General features: G+C 46.3%; 2 protein-coding genes across 2 annotated transcripts in view; one reads left to right on the top strand and one right to left on the bottom strand.

Annotated features, from left to right (window-relative positions):
- The window catches only part of ERICH1 (glutamate rich 1), a 51,286-nt gene extending 47,174 nt beyond the window's left edge, over window positions 1-4,112 (bottom strand). The window contains exon 1 of the mRNA XM_035109940.3: window positions 3,936-4,112. Within this exon, the coding sequence (XP_034965831.3) occupies window positions 3,936-3,960 (25 nt within the window). The 5' untranslated portion in view covers window positions 3,961-4,112. The remainder of the gene's footprint in view (window positions 1-3,935) is intronic.
- A 158-nt stretch (window positions 4,113-4,270) lies between these two features.
- DLGAP2 (DLG associated protein 2) overlaps window positions 4,271-18,663 on the top strand; it is a 365,730-nt gene continuing 351,337 nt past the window's right edge. The window contains exon 1 of the mRNA XM_060272460.2: window positions 4,271-4,715. Within this exon, the coding sequence (XP_060128443.1) occupies window positions 4,698-4,715 (18 nt within the window). The 5' untranslated portion in view covers window positions 4,271-4,697. The remainder of the gene's footprint in view (window positions 4,716-18,663) is intronic.

The following is an 18,663-nucleotide window of genomic DNA, read 5'->3' as shown; positions in this document are numbered from 1 at the left end:
TCTTCGATTGGCTCAGGACTATATAATACACCATTCCTATGCCACTGGCCTGTGCATAAGTAATCTTGAACTAAGAGTTGTCCCAAGCATTACAACCACCGAGATTGCTCCAAGTCACCAGGAGAGATATGCGGCCATATTTAAATGACTTATGAGCTGTCCACAGGGTAAATATTCTGGCAAGTAAACAGGAGGAAAACTTACTACAGCCAATGATTTCATGTGTGCGATGCGGGATATTTATGCTTCTGTTTAGAAAGTGTTACGTAGGCATAATCAGCTATTACTCTCTCACCCTCCAAGCATCTCTGGGGGATTATGACTTCAGTTCCTTTCTCACTGGAGCCACAGTTTTTTGGATTAATGAAGATATATACACAGGAAGGTGATGGACAGAAGATGAAGGGCCCTGTCTGAGGGGCAGGGGAATCTCCCAGGTGATTGCTGGGAGGGTTCACTTTCTTTCTTTCTTTCTTTCTTTCTTTCTTTCTTTCTTTCTTTCTTTCTTTCTTTCTTTCTTTCTTTCTTTCTTTGTGTGTAGTAAGGATTAAGACATAATTGTGACAGAAGGCATTGTATTTACGTTCTGTTCTTTTCTCTCTCTCCTTCTTTATTTTCTTCCTTTTCTTATTCTTGCTCCCCCCCCCATTTTTCTCAAGGTTAGTTTGACTTTTATTGTATTTTATGTCGAAAACCTTTAATAAAAAAAATGATTATTTTTATTTTTAAAGAGAGATACTTCAAACCAGGCCCGGAATTAGCCCCTGGCATAGGTGGGAAACTGTCAAGGCCCACACGCCAGGATTTTCTTTTAAAATATATTATGGTGCTGGAGGAAACTCTTGAGAGTCCCATGGACTGCAAGAAGATCAAACCTATCCATTCTTAAGGAAATCAGCCCTGAGTGCTCACTGGAAGGACAGATCCTGAAGCTGAGGCTCCAATACTTTGGCCACCTCATGAGAAGAGAAGACTCCCTGGAAAAGACCCTGATGTTGGGAAAGATTGAGGGCACAAGGAGAAGGGGACGACAGAGGACGAGATGCTTGGACAGTGTTCTCGAAGCTACCAACATGAGTCTGACCAAACTGCAGGAGGTCCATGGGGTCACGAAGAGTCGGACACGACTAAATGACTAAACAACAAATATAAACTCAAATGTAAGACCAGTGCTAAAAAGAAACTATCAGTCCAACAGGCTGCCATCTTTTTTCTTACCCAAGTACCTCTGAGCCTTACACACAGTGCAGCTATACTATATCAGTGGTCAGAAGCATTTGTGGGAGAGATTCTGGCAGCTGCTAAGGAGTCAGACGGTCCACCTCCTTTCAGTTCTGGATACTGAAAGCAGGCAGGGAAGAAAGATGATTTGTGGAAACCTGGGCGGGCGTGGTGGTGGTGGTGTTCCTCTGGGGCCAGGACTGCATTTTCTTTTTTCTTATACTGGTGCACCATTGAAAGGAGACCGTATAGTCAGGTCAGTCTTCCACACCACCCAGCTCACTTGGGGTGGGATACTGGATTGCCACAGTTATGGCCTGGGAGAGAATGTGACTGCCCAAAAGACACGCTGAAGGCTAGGTTAGGACTGCCCCAGGTGTGATGAGATGTGTTGATATGAAAGTACTTGGGCACTGCAGGAAACCTAGCTTTGTAATCTACCAGGATTGGCTTATTTTCATTGCCTACAAAGGAGAATAATTTCAGATATATGTAAATACATTACTCTACAAACAACTTCTTTTGCACACAGCCATCACAAGCACACACTTCTGTGTAGCCAAAATGAATCTCCCCCCCCGAAAAAAGCTATGGGCAATAGCCACCTAAGTCCTACTCACGACCAGTCTATTGATTTCACTAGGTGTACTCCAGCTATGATTAACCACTGAGTTTCATCCATTTGTAATGCCACCATGAGTTCTTTGATCTCCCATCGTGCAATGTTCCCATTTTTCTTCTGAGCTTCATCTCCACACAATTGGGAGAAACTTCCCCAGCCTTGCTTTAAAATGCAGACCCTGATCCAAGCCACACATTATGCTAAATGCACAGCATGCAATTATGTGTGTGGGTTCTTCCCTCGCTTATTTAATTACAGGTATGGGAGGATCACTTTTGTTCTCTGGAACTGCAGTATGAGGGGAAGGGAATCTCAACCTTTGTGCCCTCAGCTGTGAGGTTAATGACCCCCCCCCAAAAAAACTATAATGCTTAACAACCACCACCACCACCACCACCACCAAAGGTCCTATTGGCACCAATGTTCCCACCTCCCCCAATGCCTTATAGATGTATGTGTTTAGAAGTTGGACTCTGTTTATGATGGAAGTGAGGAGTTTTGTTTTGTTTTTTGCTGTTGTTGTTGTTGTAGCTGTGTTCTGCATGAAATTTAAAATATATATCTTTTTCAAACAAACAGATGTGTGTATTTGCACCAGGATCATAGTGTGTGTGTGTGTGTGTGTGTGTGTGTGTGTGTGTTAGATCTCCCTTCCCCCCCTACAGTGATCCCAAAGAACAGTCTGTTACCTGCGATTAAATAAGGAAAAATAAAAGACATTGGGAGTTGCATGCTGCACATTTAACATAATACATAGTGTGGCCCTAAGTAGGCCATCCTGAGCAATCAAAATGGTTCAGACAACCAAAATACCATAATGGCCAAGCACTCACATATACACAGAGTTCTATGATGCTCTGTGTTTTGCTTCTCTCCCATACCTGCCTGGAAATAAATAACCCCACCAAAGAAGAATGGTTACACTTCATGCCGCAATGCCCTCATATGCATTACTGATGCTCCAATTTTGTCGAATTATAGGAATGCATTTCCCAAATATATAATTACTTCAATTTGTGCTCCAGTGTCCACTACATCCGGCGCACTCCCAGTCTCCACAGGTTGTCCTCAGGTTGTCTTCCCGCACCACAACACTTTATATACAGCACTTCCATATTATCTAGAGTCTAGAAGTTAGAACAACAGCACTCTGGGAACGGTCCCATGCATTCTCAGTTCAGTAAACAGACTTTTATTAATGGAATCCTGGTTTGCTGCCATTTCCAGGTGATGCAGGCCAGCTCACACCAAGGTGCTTCCCACCTGTGGCTGGAATGCCAACTCCACTTTGACAGGTACTTTTACAAATCTCTGAAAACATTTGATGCATTATTTGGAAAATGAGGAAACAACAGACAGACTTCCCCATACTGGGTAAAGCTGCACATTCCTGCATTGCAGGGAGCTGGACTAGATGATCCTCAGGGTCCCTTCCAACTTGATTCTATGTGAATTCCATCCAAGAGCACCAACTCACAGCATTTTCTCAGCACCCAACTTCCACCTTTTGCTTAAAGGCTTCCCAGAACTTTTTTCAGGTTCTTTCCCTCGAACAACTGCACGAGCCATTTTCCAACCAATTCCTCAAGTCCAACATCTACAGAAACAGGTGGGTGGTGGGCATCAGGGATGCGGGCTGCCTGGGAATCCCAGGAGCTTCGCACAACTTCACGGAAGCCCGGTTTTCACCTGTCAGCCGTCGCAGCCCCCGGCCGGTTTCCTTTGCCAGCCGATCGCAGGTTGGGGGTCCCTGCAAGCCGCTTGAATTCTCTCTCACTCACTCGCGCGTACTATCGCTTCTTGGGAGACTTCCTGGGAACGTCCACCCACCCAACGTCCTTAGTCCCGGGCAAGCTTTTAGAAGTCCATGCCTGCCGGCAGCTCCAACCACCATCACCCGCACCCCTGGAATCGCATCCAAAGGTGGCTCCACTCCACTTAAACTAGACACGGCGAGGGCTCCACCGCCCTCCTCGGAGCAATAAGCCAGCCAGAGACCTCCCTTGCCTAGGATCCGAGGCCACACTCTATCTGTTCCCCATCTTGCATATGCAGCCATTTCACCTCCCACCTCCCGTGCTCTGGCCCTCACCTTCCGTCCTCCTGCTGAGAGCCATCCTGCACGGACAGCGCGCGCGGAGAATCCGGTGCAAAGCCCTCGCCTTATCCGGCTTGCAAGAAGCAGCAGCGGCAGCCTAGCGCGCTCCTCTTCCTTGAACAACTTGTACCCGCCCTCCGGCTTCCTCCTCCTTTGAAAGGAGGCGTGTCCACTATCAGGGGAGACGGCTCCCTATTGGTCCGGGGCGCATGGAGCGGGGCGGTCTCAACGCAGCCGGCGTTCGAATCGCGGAACAGGCTCCCCCCCCCCCGCTCCGTCTGACCCGCCCGCGCCTGGGACGGAGCCATGCCGCGCCTTCTGGGAGGGGCAGGAGAGCGCGCGCGCGCGCCTGCGCGGAGCGTGAGAATTCCGCCTCGAGGGCGGCTTGGACAGCGGCGGCGGCGGCAGCGGCGGCGAGCGAAGCTCAGCGCACCAGTCGCTTAAAGCAGCGGCAGCAAATAGCAGCACCACCGCATGGACAGCGGGAGAGAGAGAGAGGGAGGGAAAGGAAGGGGAATCATTAACCAAGCCGCTGCAGCAGCTACTTTAGCGCGCGCGGGTTTGTGTGCCTGAGGGTAACAAGAACAGAGCCAACGCGGGAGATATAATGTCCTACCTCGCGCCTCCGCCTCTCTCCCGCCAACATCTCCCTGCCGCCTCGGCCACCTCGTCCCGCTGCTGCCCCGGCTTCTCCTCCGCCCGGCTCGCCGAGCCCAGCATGCACCCCGTGCTCTGCTAAGCGAATAGTGCCCTAGAATGTCAGCGCTGAAAAAGGTAAGGGCGTCGAGGGTCGGTCCGTCGGTGGGGCGGGGGGAAGAGAGCAGGTAATGGTCAAATAATCCCGGGAGAAAACGGGAAGTGGAGGTAGCCAGCCGAGCGCCCATCCCCGGCGCAACCTGGGCTGAGGGTGCGAGCGAGCAGGGAACAATCCTGGACGGCGCTGCAAACTCCGTCGGAGTGGAAGGGGGGGCGAGGGAAACAGCTGGTGGGATTCCAGCTGCGGGGGGTGGTGGTGGTGCGAGGATTGAGTCACGGGCTGCGCGGAGGGAGGGGGAGTGCGGAGCTGTGAGAGGACAGCTCCGGAACCGGTGCTGTGTGCCGTCGCTGCTGCCGGGTTTTGGCTCGGCGTGCATTCCCTCGGTGCTGGTCCGCTCGGGGTTGTTTCAGTGAAACGGTGTATTGGTGCGGGAGGGGGGGGGGATGTTGCCTCGGCTTTGCCTCGCTTTTCTCTCCTCCACGCGGCAGCCTGCCGTGCGAGGGTTGCCGTGGGCTGGGGACGCAGCTGCTGCGGGGGCTGCTTCTCTCCCGGTTTGGGGTGGGGGGGGGAGAGAGGAGGAGGTAGCGGGGACGGTCGCTTTAGCGGGGGCTGCGGTTATTCCGGGCCTGAGGGGGGGAGTTGGGGGGGGGAGCCACTCCTGGTTTTGGTGGGTTTTTTTGTTTTTGCTGCTGCTGGGGGTGGGGGTCGCCCCGGGAGTGCTGGGCTCTGTGGGCACAACTCCTGCAAGCGGCTTTTTTGGAGGGAAGGTGAGGGGTGCACATTTTAGAGATATTCTAGGCGCTTCTGGTGTAACCCATCTGTGGTTGTAGAAGGAGCAGCTTTCAATTTTTCTGTTGGGGAGGGAGGCAACTGCAAAAGAGGCAGCAGCAGTGGGGCAGGAGTAATGAATGGAATAAGACAGTTCGAGGGTTTGGGGTGAAAGTAATAGAATGAAGGGGGGCGGAAGAGAGAGGCCTCGAAATTAATGTCGAGGGACGGTGTTGGGGCAACTTGGGCGATGGGTCGGAAGGGAGGCCCCTCCAAGCACAACCAGACTTAACAGTGACTGAAAGCGCTGGTGTGACATTTTGTGAGTTGGGGGTGTCTCTCGTCACCCAAAACTGATTCTTTTCTTGTGTGTGGGGATTAGTGTTGCAGTGACAGTCTGTGTACACGTTTTGTGTGTGTGTGTGTGTGACCTCCAAGAAATAACGTGGTGGGCTTTTAAGGGGCTGCTAAGGTGTATGTGGATTTTTTTAACGAGGGAAAGATGGAGGATGCGGAGGTAACTTCTGGGGGTTTGCAGAGGTACCTGGAAGGTGGAAATGAGGTATCTGGCCACCCAGGATCAATTGGGGGGAAATGAGGGTCTTGAAGCGACATTGTGGGCCCCTGATTAGAGAGTGTGTGTCTCTCCAAAATAATCGGGCGGGGGGGAAAGGTTGGCTGAGGATGTGGAGATGCTTGTGGGGTGGTGGTCTCTGCTCATCTGTGCTATAAACGGGGGGGGGGGAATTATTGGGACCAAGCCACCAAGGTGCCTGTGCATCTGTGGAGTGTTCTCTTCTCCCCGGACTAAGCAGGGGGAAATAAATAAGAGGGGTGGGGGTGCTGGGGCGGAGAAGGTCGAGTTCATATGTGAGGCTGCTTCTGGAAGCCCCAAGCGCAAAACTGGGAATCGCACTAGGAAGGTGTTGGGCCGAGAGGGACGTGTGCGCGGGCGCGCGCGCTCCGTGTTCCTCCGGCTGCTGCGGTCCAATGCGCCCTCGTTGGAAGAAACTGTGCGCCCCGTTGCTCCGGGCAGCGCCGAGCGCCGCCCTCTGCTGCTGCGGGCCCGAGCTTGCTCCGCTTGCCTCGCTCTTCCTTGGACGAGGGCCGAGGGGCTCTAGTTGCAGAGGCGGAGGGGTCTGCCCGACCAGCTTCAATGCAGCCGCTAACCGAGCAGAGGAAAGAACTCGAGCAACTCCTTGCTTCGCAAGGTGCTTCTTCTTCTTTTTTTTTGGTGCTTTTTTTTTTGGACGCGCTTAACTACAAATTGAGAACGGTGCAGCTCGGTGGAACCAAGCTGAAGCTCAGGGAAAGGAGCGTTACCTCGTGAGAAACCCAATGCGATGGGGACACACGTACATGCACGTGTGTGTCAGCTAGATTCATGGTGCCTTGAGGCAGCCGGGGCGCCGGGACAAATTGCACTCTCACCTCCCGCCGGCAGAAGAGGCAACTGACGACTCCTCTGTTTAAAATAAAATAAAAAAATTTAAGGGTGATTTCGGAGGGCGTTGGAAGGGTTGCTTTGCCAGAAAGAATCTGGCAAACTATTGTGGAGGGGGGGGAGTGTGTGCTATTAATCGCTCCTCCTCCTCCCTCATCCTTCACTGATCTCCCCGCTCCCCAACACACACAAAATGCTCCTGTTGTTCCCTTAGCAATGCAAGCAAGTTATCGGCATGAATCCTTCTGGAGGGCTTGAAATACAGTAGGGTGAGCCTGGTGAGGGATGGGACGGGAGAGCCTGGGCTTGAAGGGTTTCCAGGAGATCCCTTCATCTTGACTTGCAGCCTTCAAACCCGGGCTCGCTCTCCAAGGGAAGGAGGCCATCCAGCGCGCGTCCTATCCCCGAGGTCATGCCCCCAAGCACCGCGCCGCGTGTCCCCCCCCCCACGCTTTGCGGTAGCCGAGCTGCGGGGAATGGTCTCTCGTTGGCGAGGAGTTCCTTTGATTTCTGCGCGGGCGGCTGCGTTCTGTGTGGGGAAATCAGCTGCGCTCCAAGGCAAGCGGGTTCACACGGCGCGCACGTCTGTGATTCATGGCGAAGGTGAGGCCCCGGCGCCTCCATCCTTGGCAGCGCAAGGCTCGCAATTCCGGGGCGACCTTTGCGCGGCTCTTTCCCCAAAGCGAAAGAGCAGGACCAAAATCTCTCGCTTGTTGTAGGTTTCTTTACGGAGTTCGGAGACATAAATAATCAAGAGCTTGTGATTCTACCCGCACGTGGGAATCAAAGTGGTTTGGCTAACTTGGAATGCAAGTTATAAGACAATACTGTACTGTAATCTTGCTCTCCTAAGCAGGGACAGCTCTCTTCCGCCTTTGTCCCATGGGGGGGGGGGAGTCAGAACAAGGAGGAGCCTCTCTTTTCTCACACTACTTATTGGAAGGGCATAGAGGAGGAATACTTTTTTCCATATAGGACTTCTTGGGAATGAGTGGATCACATAACACGTGTTTAGAAGAACCAAGAGTGCTGGCAGTTCAGGAAGAAGTTGTTAATGGGGTAGGGGGTGTTGTTGATGCAGCATCGAAATTGTCCTTTGGTGACAATCACAGTCCGACATTGTTAGTCAGAGTAGCATTCTATACTGTGTAGCATTTCCAGTGTTAAGAAACACAAAACTGGGCAAAATTGGCTTGATGAACAAGGCATTGGTTGCGTTTCAAATTTCAAAATGCCCGTAGAAAACGAGAGTGCAGGCATTTTTTTATTGTGAAACAGTGAGGTTTTAGCTTCACTATGATGACTACTCATGGAAGACTGCATGGTTTTTCATAGCACTGTGACACTCCAAAGTTCAGAGTTTAAACTGGCTCTGAATGGAATGTTTTTAATATGCCTAGATATGTCTAATATGTCTAGATGCCAGTTGTTTGACCAGCTTCCTGTTTTCTGCCTGAGACTGGCAGCAAAAGACCCTGTTCGGCACTGGCAGGTTAACCATGGTCCTAGTGGGCCACTGTACATAGCAGCTGTACATAGCAGCTTGATAAGTTGTGAAATGCCTCCTTCATACTAAGGGGGCGTTACAATTTTCATCAGTTTTATATTTGTTTCTGTTGATTTTTTTTTAAAAAAAAACCATTTTCACACCTATGTTCATTGGCTTTATTATGACTTCCCCAACTAACCACAAACACCTCCATAAGTAGACTCCATAAGTCACATTCTGAGAGAGATGGAGTTAATGTAACCTAGATAGAAGAAATGGAACTAAATGTGTGTAACCCTGTTTCTGACTTTCTCCATTATCTACCTCTGATTCTCACAGTATTCTCATTACAGCTATAGAATTCTAAACTGTAAGAAATACCTTAGTTCTTCATTGTTCAGGGCCCTAGTTACTTCATGCATGATAGATGTGCAGGCAAATACTATGCATTTTCACTGAGAAGTCCCACAGAATTCACTTTTTTCACTCAGCAGTTGTCTGTTTCACTTCCCATGTGAGCTGTTACTTCCCGACTAAAGCAATTTCAATGGGAACAACCATCTTCTATTGGATTGCAAGTGAATGTATAGCTCTTGTGTTCAGCAAAGATCACAATAGGTGTGTTTTCAATAGTCCTGTAGCTGCTGCTATATGCAACAAATGTTATAATGACATTTGAATTGCACTAAATATTCATCTTGGGAAAGAAGTCTCCCACTCACATTCAGCAACATTTTAAGACTTCCAGATTTATCTGTCTTTAAGGTTGGATTTTGCAAGTATATCATGATATATGACTCATTTATTCCAATGCATTGTTCAGCATTGAACTAGCTCGTATATAGTGATTTGGAGACATATACAGTTATTTATCAAATACCTAATTCTGGCACTACTTAGCACTACTTTTGCTTTCTAGAAGGTATGCATGCATATGATCAGTGCTTCCATTAGTTTTAAAGTGCAATGCTGTGGCTGTGTACACATTACCAGTTTAAAATGCAGCGAGGTCAATAACAAGGAAATGGGTGAGCATTGATAACTGAGCAATCTGCTTTCCTTTATAGTCTTACTCAAAACCTATCTATGGTGGTACCTCGGTTGTCGAACGTAATCCATTCCAGAAAACCATTCTTCCGAAACGTTTGACAACCGAAGCGCAAAGGGTGGTTGGCAAAGTCAGTGGAGAAAACAGAAACGAACACAGCGGAAGCCGTTCGACTTACAAGGCGCGTTTGAAAACGGAAGCAATTACTTCTGGGTTTTCTGCATTTGGGTTCCGAAATGTTCGGCTTCCGAGACTCTCGAAAACTGAGGTACCACTGTATTTGGAAGTAAGCCCCAATGAGTTCACGGTGGTTGTCTACACACTACACCTTTAAAGTACATCTGAAACACTTTCTTCCTCTCAATGCATTATGGGCACTGTAGTTTCTGCCTCACAGGGTTACAATTCCCAGAAACCCTTAACAAACAATAGTGCCCAGAATTATTTGGGGTGGGGTGGAAATATGCTTTGGATGTGCCTTAAAGGTCAAGTTTGCATGCAGCCTGTGACTTAGTTCATGGTATGCAAGCTTAGGACTGACACCTGTGGAGCTCAACATGTCTTTTTGTGAGGTGAGTTAGCATGGATTACTACAGTCTGAGAACCCCATCCGAGTAGATGTACTGTATTTGTTATGTATTAAGTTAACTGCAGTACTCCTTCTGGCCAACGTGGCTGCAGTTCTTACCCTGCTCACTGTGGCTGCAGTTCTCACTCAGGTCTACAATGGGTGTTATGTATTAAGTTAACTGCAGTACTCCTTCTGGCCAACGTGGCTGCAGTTCTTACCCTGCCCACTGTGGCTGCAGTTCTCACTCAGGTCCACAACATGCAAATGAAGGATTGAGAGTGCTGTTCACGGATTGGGTAGCTAGGGGAAGTTTTTTTACTGTTGCAAGTTACTGAGTGCTATATAAGCCAGTTGGCTAAGCTACTGTTCAGTCTCGACTCAGAGCTGGAATAAAGAGCTGGTTGTTTTGAGAGCTGTGTCTTCATCCTTCTTACCCACTGTTTTACAGTATTGACTATGTAAGTAAGGAACCTCAGCCCCAGGAGCTGACTGTGATTCTCTAAGGCCTCTCTACCAGGCCATACCCATCAAAATTTTCTTGAATACTTTTGGCTGGCTGGAGTGCGACCTTGGACTTTGCATTAATTTGCAATAATTGCTCTGACAACTTTAGCCTCTTGCATGTGGCCCTCAAGTCTTCAAAAGTCTCCCCACCCCTGATGTAAGGTGTGAGGGACACTAATTAGGGCAGTGGAAGTGAAGGGGTATGTCTTCATATTTCAAGACCCATATGTGATCATTCTTAAGGACCAGGACACCTGAAAGATCACCTCATCCCTCACATACCCAGTTGATCACTGTGCTCTGCAAGCAATACCATCTTATCAGGAGATGTGTTCTGCACGATACAGGAATCAGGCATTTAGTACTGCGGTGCACATTCCTTTTGGATTTCCTTCCTGCTAAATATTAAGACATGCATAGTCTCCTCTGTCTTTTCAGCACCTGCTGTGGACCTGCTTTCAATAAGCCTTTTAAATTTTCTCCCAGCCTACAACCGTGTTATACTTATTTCTAAAAGTTTTTTTTAAGAAGTTTTAAGATGTTTTATTACTTGGGGGGTTTGCTATCATGCCCTTGTTTTTAAAGAAGCCCAGGCATCAAATAAATAAATAATATATACACCCCGGTATATCTTTGGTTATAAGGTCTCTCTCTCTCTCTCTCTCTCTCTCTCTCTCTCTCTCTCTGTGTGTGTGTGTGTGTGTGTGTGTGTGTGTGTTTAGATGTTGTGCCCCAGTTCCCAAGTTCAAATCTCACCATAACCGTGACATCACTTGGTGACTTTAGGCAGACCTCTGTATCTCCACCTGACTTTCAATAGTGACATAAGAATACTGACGCACCATCCAGGATGGTTTTAAGAATTACCGGTACTAAGTTTGTGGAAAATGCAAGGGATACTCTAAAGTGCTAAATAAATGCATATCACCATCGTAATCGGCTTTATTTGAACCTCAAAGAAACCCTTTTTCACCACGTAAAAGTTGTCCCAATGCATTTAGTGAGCATATGAATTAGGCTGAAATCAGTGCAATTTAAAAGGTAAAGGGACCCCTGACCGTTAGGTCCAGTGGCGAACGACTCTGAGGTTGCGGCACACATCTTGCTTTACTGGCCGAGGGAGCCGGCGTACAGCTTCCGGGTCATGTGGCCAGCATGAATAAGCCGCTTCTGGCGAACCAGAGCAGCGCACGGAAAGGCAGTTTACCTTCCCGCTGGAGCAGTACCTATTTATCTACTTGCAGTGTGTACTTCCGAACTGCTAGGTTGGCAGGAGCTGGGACCGAGCAAAGGGAGCTCACCCCGTTGCGGGGATTCGAACCGCCGACCTTCTGATTGGCAAGCCCTAGGCTCTGTGCCGACCCAGGTGGCGCTGTGAGTCTAGGGCTTGCCGAAAAGAAGGCCGGCAGGTCGAATCCCTGCAACGGGGTAAGCTCTCATTGCTCGGTCCCAGCTCCTGCCAACCTAGCATTTCGTAAACACGTCAATATGCAAGTAGATAAATAGGAACTGCTACAGTGTAAGGGTAAATGGCATTTCCGTGTGCTGCTCTGGTTCGCCAGAAGCGGCTTTGTCATGCTGGCCGCATGACCTGGAAGCTGTACGCCGACCCCCTTGGCCAGTAACGCGAGATGAGCACCGCAACCCCAGAGTCGGTCACGACTGGACCTAATGGTCAGGGGTCCCTTTACCTTTAGGCTCTGTGCCACCCACCCACAGTGCCACCTGCGATTTACTTCCACATAAAAGCTTTAGATTGGGGCAAATAATTTTGTAACTATTTGCAATGATCAAAACATTTAAATCAGCATTCACCCCTCCTGGTAGGGAAATGTTTATTTCCTATGGAGGGAATTGTGTATATATGTGACATATAAGGACCACTCACCTAGAAGGTATTCCTTCTGTTTTGCCAATGCTCCTCACCCACCTCCTTTTCCACTTTGAATATTTTCTTTCGGCAATTGTGTGTGTGTGTGTTATGTGTATAACGGAATGATAAACAAACTTTACATTTCCAAAGCTTTAAATTTGGGTAACTTTATTGGACAATTACATAACTTGAAGAATCAATGCAAGAATTTTGCAACTTTAAAGGGAGGGATAAAACTGATGGTACGCCTATTTTTAATAGCCAGGAACAATTAAAAATGCAGTTACATCAAGTAAAATCAATTTTCTTTTACAACTCTTATAATCCTCTAGACAGTGTTGGCAGTAGAATATTGAAATGGCTTTTTTGATCCTAGTATATGTCATTGGGGGCTTTTCCAACTACATGAGTCAAAGGAGAACAGCTGCTGCAATTCAGTCTTATTAACAGGACAGACCTTGCTAGCTTGTTGGGTGATCTACAGTGAACTTATTTTATTTCAACGGGCATGTTGAAACAGAGGCCACAAGACCCTATTGCTAACTCCACCTTGTCAAATAGCATTGTCCTTAAAGTTAGAATTTAAATTGGCTATCATGTAGTCCAGGCATGGCCAAACTTGGCCCTCCAGATGTTTTGGAACTACAATTCCCACCATCCCTTACCACTGGTCCTGTTAGCTAGGGATGATGGGAGTTGTAGTCCCAAAACATCTGGAGGGCCAAGTTTGGCCATGCCTCATGTAGTCTATCAGCATTGGGTAGATCTGTTTGTACTCCTTTGTTTTCCCCTTAGTTTTTCAGGGCAGATTATATTAGAAGCTTCTTTCTTACAGAGAATGCATTTTTGCCCAGTATAATCAAATCTTCCTTGTCAGCATGAGTAATATAATTGATGTGTACTGTTTTAGGAATCTTTTGGGGTGGTGTTGGCAGGGAGAGAAACTCTCCCTTTTTTTGCTGCTAAAGATAATTTTCTCCGCTATGAAACAACTTTGTTGAAACCCTCTTGGCTTGTACCATCCATATGTGCATCAGGGTTTTATGGATGATTCAATACATATTCACACTTTAGAACAACCCAGAGTTTGGCAGAATTCAGTTTTAAAGCTAGTTGTAGCAGACCCTTGGTTTCCATTCCACAGTATGGATATTCGTTGAACCAGATGACTGTATAAGGGGCTGCCTTTATACTATTGGACCACCTGTTTACTCTGTCTGGCAGCAGTTCTTCCTAGGTCTCAGGCGGGTCGTTCTATAACCTGTTACTTCCAAACCTTCAAAGGGAGCCTGTGGCCTTATGGAAGCCACAAAGCCTGCAGAACATGGGTACCACTATCACTTCATGATATGCAGGTGAACTACAACACCAGACAACATCTGTGAAGCACATTCCATATTGATGCAGCCCCGTTAATGGATGTGCTAATATATTTTCCTTTTGCCATTAGAAAAGAATTATATATGTGCAACGCAGAACAACTAGGACAGAATCTAAGTGGGATGAAACATAGGCATGTCCCAATCTCCTTTTATATCTAACCTAGCTTTAATTTCAGACCTACATGGGATGAAGAGTTTTCATGCTATGGATGATACACACAGCAACAGAAGTGTGTTCTTGTCGTCCCCACCCCCTTTCCCCCTAAGGAAAGTAGACTGGTACTGTACACTCAAACATAAGAGAGTTTAATTTTACTTACTATCCATTGGGTTTATTAATTTGATTGCATGCTGTTTCTGTCGCTAGTACTGTAAGGCTATGATTCAGAGTCAGCATTCCTTCTGCTATGAAGCATAATGGGACGCGTTCTAATTATTTCTAACCAAAGCGAGAAACTAAAACACTGTTTTTGCGTTGCAGGGAAAAAAAATCATTGGTAAAACTTAGCAAGCAATGTAATGATAGAATTCTCGTTTCCCTAAAACAAGATGCTCATTTCTCCTACAGATAACGGTTCCTGAGCCTACACTGTCTGAGGGACCATAAAATTTGTTGGAAGCACTGCCATTCCTGCAGAACTCAATTATGTGCTGCTGGCATTAAAGACATCCCAGTAGAACTCTCCAGATCAGTTGTTAGAACATTCCACTGGAGGAACCATTCTGTCAGTGTGTCTATGGCGGTGGAGTGGCTGGAATTAGGCAGAGACAAGGGGAGGATGTGTTAAAAAAACGAAGTGGGTCATGCAAGCCTGAACTTATCTTCTCTTGCATTACAACACAATATTGTATACAGTACTAGATTGACCAGGATGACTAATATCTGTTCTTATCCACTTTTGGGTGAGGAATTCTGCTTCAAGCTAGAAAATGCTATAACATTATTTGAGTTTCAGGGCAATTTTCTCTTCCGCCCACCCCTCTATATTTACAATATAAGTATTCAATTAAATAAACTGGATTCCTTTGATGATCCATCCCACATTGCCAAATAATTCTGTTTTGTCCTCCTTTCTTTGGCAACAGAATTAATAGTATTTATGTCCATGTTATCCCACTGAATGAAGCAAGAGCCATAAAATAACTCCTTTGGGACTAACTACTGTGCAAATTTGAAGAGAGAATTTTCCCTCATTAATCTGGTAAAAAAGAAGGTTTCCCATTAGAGGAAGCTGCTAAGACTGGAACAAGCACTCTGTCATCCCCCCCCCCCATTTCTTTTTTTCAGCAATAGCCTCTGGCAAAAGCTCTATCTGGGCATTCAGATGGTTTCTATCTGTAGATATCTTGACATTAGTCATTAAGTTAGGCAGTAAAACACAGTCTTGCAATCTGGATTTCTGTCAGCCTTTTGTTCTAATGCTACGGAACAGCACGATTTCAGAGACGGTTCTGAAGTTTTGCGCCCTGTACATTTATGCATTTTGCGTAACGTATTGAAACAGCCGTGTAAAATATTTTTAACATCTCAGCAGATCTCTGGTGGGTTAAGAAGATGTATTAATTCATGGTTCCCTTTAGTCAGTGGATTGAAGACATGAAGGCACTCGCAGCTTGTGAACAGATTGCTTATACACACAGACTATGTTTGGATAAATATATTGATATTTGGAATGAGTTTATACAGAATATAGTAGGCTATTAATGATCATATATGTATTAGCATATATAAGAATCTCTCTCTCTCTCTCTCTCTCTCTCTCTCTCTCTCTCTCTCTCTCTCTCTCCCACCCCCTATGTTCCTAATTGTTGTACCCTTCCTCCATCAGCTGCTTGTCAGTGGTAAACATCATGGGGAAATAAGCTGGTACCCTGTAGGATCCCATAAACCAGGCACCCCCAAACTTCGGCCCTCCAGATGTTTTGGACTACAATTCCCATCTTCCCTGACCACTGGTCCTGTTAGCTAGGGATCATGGGAGTTGTAAGCCAAAACATCTTGAGGGCCGCAGTTTGGGGATGCCTGCCATAAACCAATGACCAAGGAATACTAATGCTGAGCACCATCTGCTGGGAATTGCTCCATGCTGGAACTAGCACTAAATAATGCCATCTCAACCTACCCTGATATTGTTGTTGATAGCACCAGAAGTCACCAGGAGATCAAGCAAAGTTAAAAGGGATACAATTTTCAGCATAAACTGGCTTCTGGGGAATGCCTGGAGCAGGACCACCCCAAAAGGAACATTCAAAACAGGGTGTCTAAAGAAGACATCTTCTACAGTCTTACCTCTGCTTTGCATAAATGGTTGGGATCCTTTGCTGTCGAAGCATTTATAATACCTTGCGCACACCTGTCCAGAACATTTGACCTGCTTTTATCAGCCAGGATTGAGAAGGCTGCGAGTACAAGTGGTCAGCCTCTTACCTCCATTAATACCATTTATGTCCTCAGGCAGAACAAGCTGAAGTCAGAGTGGAGTCCAAGTTGGAACAGGTGTACAGTATATAAAAAACTATATATAAAAATACCTGTTAGGTGCAAAATTGTTGGGGGAAGGATTTAAATGCTCATGTTAGCACGGCAAAATTTATCTGGAACAGTAGTTCTGGGAAATATCCTTGCATTCCTCATTGTAAGCATGATGAATTATCTAGGTTTTTAATAAAACATTGCCTTCCACAATAGTCCTAACTTATTGCCAGTTCTTTATGCAGTGACCACATTGCTGTACTTAAGCAGGTCTGCGTTGTCAATGCCTGGTTGGGGTGACTGCCTGAGAACATGCCCTCCAACACGTCGTTGGCAAAATCTGGGACACCATTTTCCTGTTTTTGTGTGAGAGAACAGCGGCCATTTGGGACACTGTGATTTCACACGTTTTCATGCCGCACCCCACCCCAAATGCTTTTTTTGGCATGGCACCCTAAAGCACATGTTTTGGGACACCACATGAGATCACCCCCCCCTACCAAACACCCTTTTAAAGGGGAAATTGTGGCACAAGATCACGGTGTCCAAAATGGCCACCATTCTCTCGCAAGAAAAAATGGGATGTCCCATTTTTTCTGAGACACTTGTGGGGTGTATGAGAACCACATCTTACATATTATTGAGTTCCATGATGGAGGAAAGACGTGATATAAATGAAACCATGATTTCAGAGCGGCCTTCCCGAATCTGATCTGATCACCAGATATTTTGGATGACAGCTCACATCATCCTGACTCACTGGTCAGGCTGGCTTGAGCTGATGGAAATTGTAGTCCAAAACATCTAGATGTTGGGGGGAAATATCTTAGGCCATGGTATTCCAAAGAAGGCACACTTGATGCCAGCACCAGTTTCTACCAGGCAAAAACTATTTGTAATTTGCTCAGGTTTTTGAAATTTTAGCCAACTTAAAATTTTGCTGATGGTTCTCTTTCACCTGCCAGATGTTTGATTTGTATTTTATTGTCCTGAGATTGGCTTTGGGACCAATTTTGGTAAAGAGTAGGATAAATATTTTAAACAAATCAATAACAGAGCACAATCCCCAGCACAACCCTGCCTTGAAATTAATGAGGTTTCTGTAAGAGGACATGCTTATATAGGTCCCATACATTTCATTGTGGCCTGCTAAGTGTAATTCCTTGGTGGATTGTGCTGTTAAGATCATGACTGTATTGATTTCAAAACGAACCCTTTCAGTATTAAGCTGGAATTGGTTTGTGGATAAAACACTCAAAAACGGATCGCCACAGTAATATTAGCACAAAGAGGTGGATTCTATTCTATTCATCCACCCACTAGCATTCTTAACAAAGTTTTTTTTTCTTCCTTTGGCCAGAGAATTATATGAGAATATTTAGCTCAAAAGGTGGCCTGGTTAGGAGAATTCTGAGAAGTGGTTGTCAGACAAGTGTTTCCGTGGTATTTAATGCTAGACAGTGTATGTTTATTGTACAGTACTAGCACCATGGGGGGAAAAGGATAAATTGTGCTTTCCTGTTGGAGAATGGAAGAGGTTAAAGGGAAAATGTTCCTTTCTTTCTCATATCATCTGAAAGGGGCATATCTATTAGTGCTGGATACTCTAAATGCAGGTGTTTCGTTTCAGCAAAGTCTTGGTACAGCAGACTCCCATAACAGCGGATTCCACCAAATTCACGGGGTGGCTGAACATAATTGCTGGACATTGCTTAACAACTGGTGACTTTCTAAAACCGAAGGCTTTGGTAACGTGAGAGGTCCTTTAAGAATATTCGCCCATTGGTTCAATTCTGCCTTTGTTGTCCCTCCCAAGAGCAGGGAAGTAATTCCTTTCCAGGCCCAATTTAAAGTGCTGGTGGTTACTTTTAAAGTGCCAAACCAGGGCTTTCCAAACTTTTCATGTTGGGGTGATAAACTTTTTAGACATGCATCATTTCGTGACACAGTTATTCAGCTTTACTAGCAAACCAGAGGTTAAACTGACCCTTTTCCAGCCCCGGAAGGAGCATGGGTACTGAGAGCGTTTGTGTGACACACCTACACACTTCAGCCGACACACTAACGTGTCACGACACAGTTTGGAAAGCTCTGTGCTGCACAATGTGAGACAAAGCAATCTGAAGGGTTGTCTGCCATCCTTCTTTCTCCTATAACCAGTTTTTTTTTGTTTGTTTGTTTTAAATCCTTCTGACAAGCCTTTTGCAGGGTGGCCCCATGACTATGGAGCTACCTCCATAAATTGATACTTATGACCCATTTCATGAATGGCTTTAAACCGCTCCTTGAAGACTTTTAAAGAAAATGTTGGTACAGTACTTTTTTTTTTGCTGATGGCCTTTTAATATGGTATTTTTGCTATCTGCTTTTACACTTATATTATTTTAGTCTGCTGATACTGTTTTTATCTGCT

This window comes from Zootoca vivipara, chromosome 3 (genome assembly GCF_965207765.1).
Source record: "Zootoca vivipara chromosome 3, rZooViv2.hap1.1, whole genome shotgun sequence".
NCBI lineage: Eukaryota > Metazoa > Chordata > Lepidosauria > Squamata > Lacertidae > Zootoca > Zootoca vivipara.
Note: the sequence above shows the minus strand (reverse complement) of the source record. Positions and strands in the feature narration are given on the sequence as shown.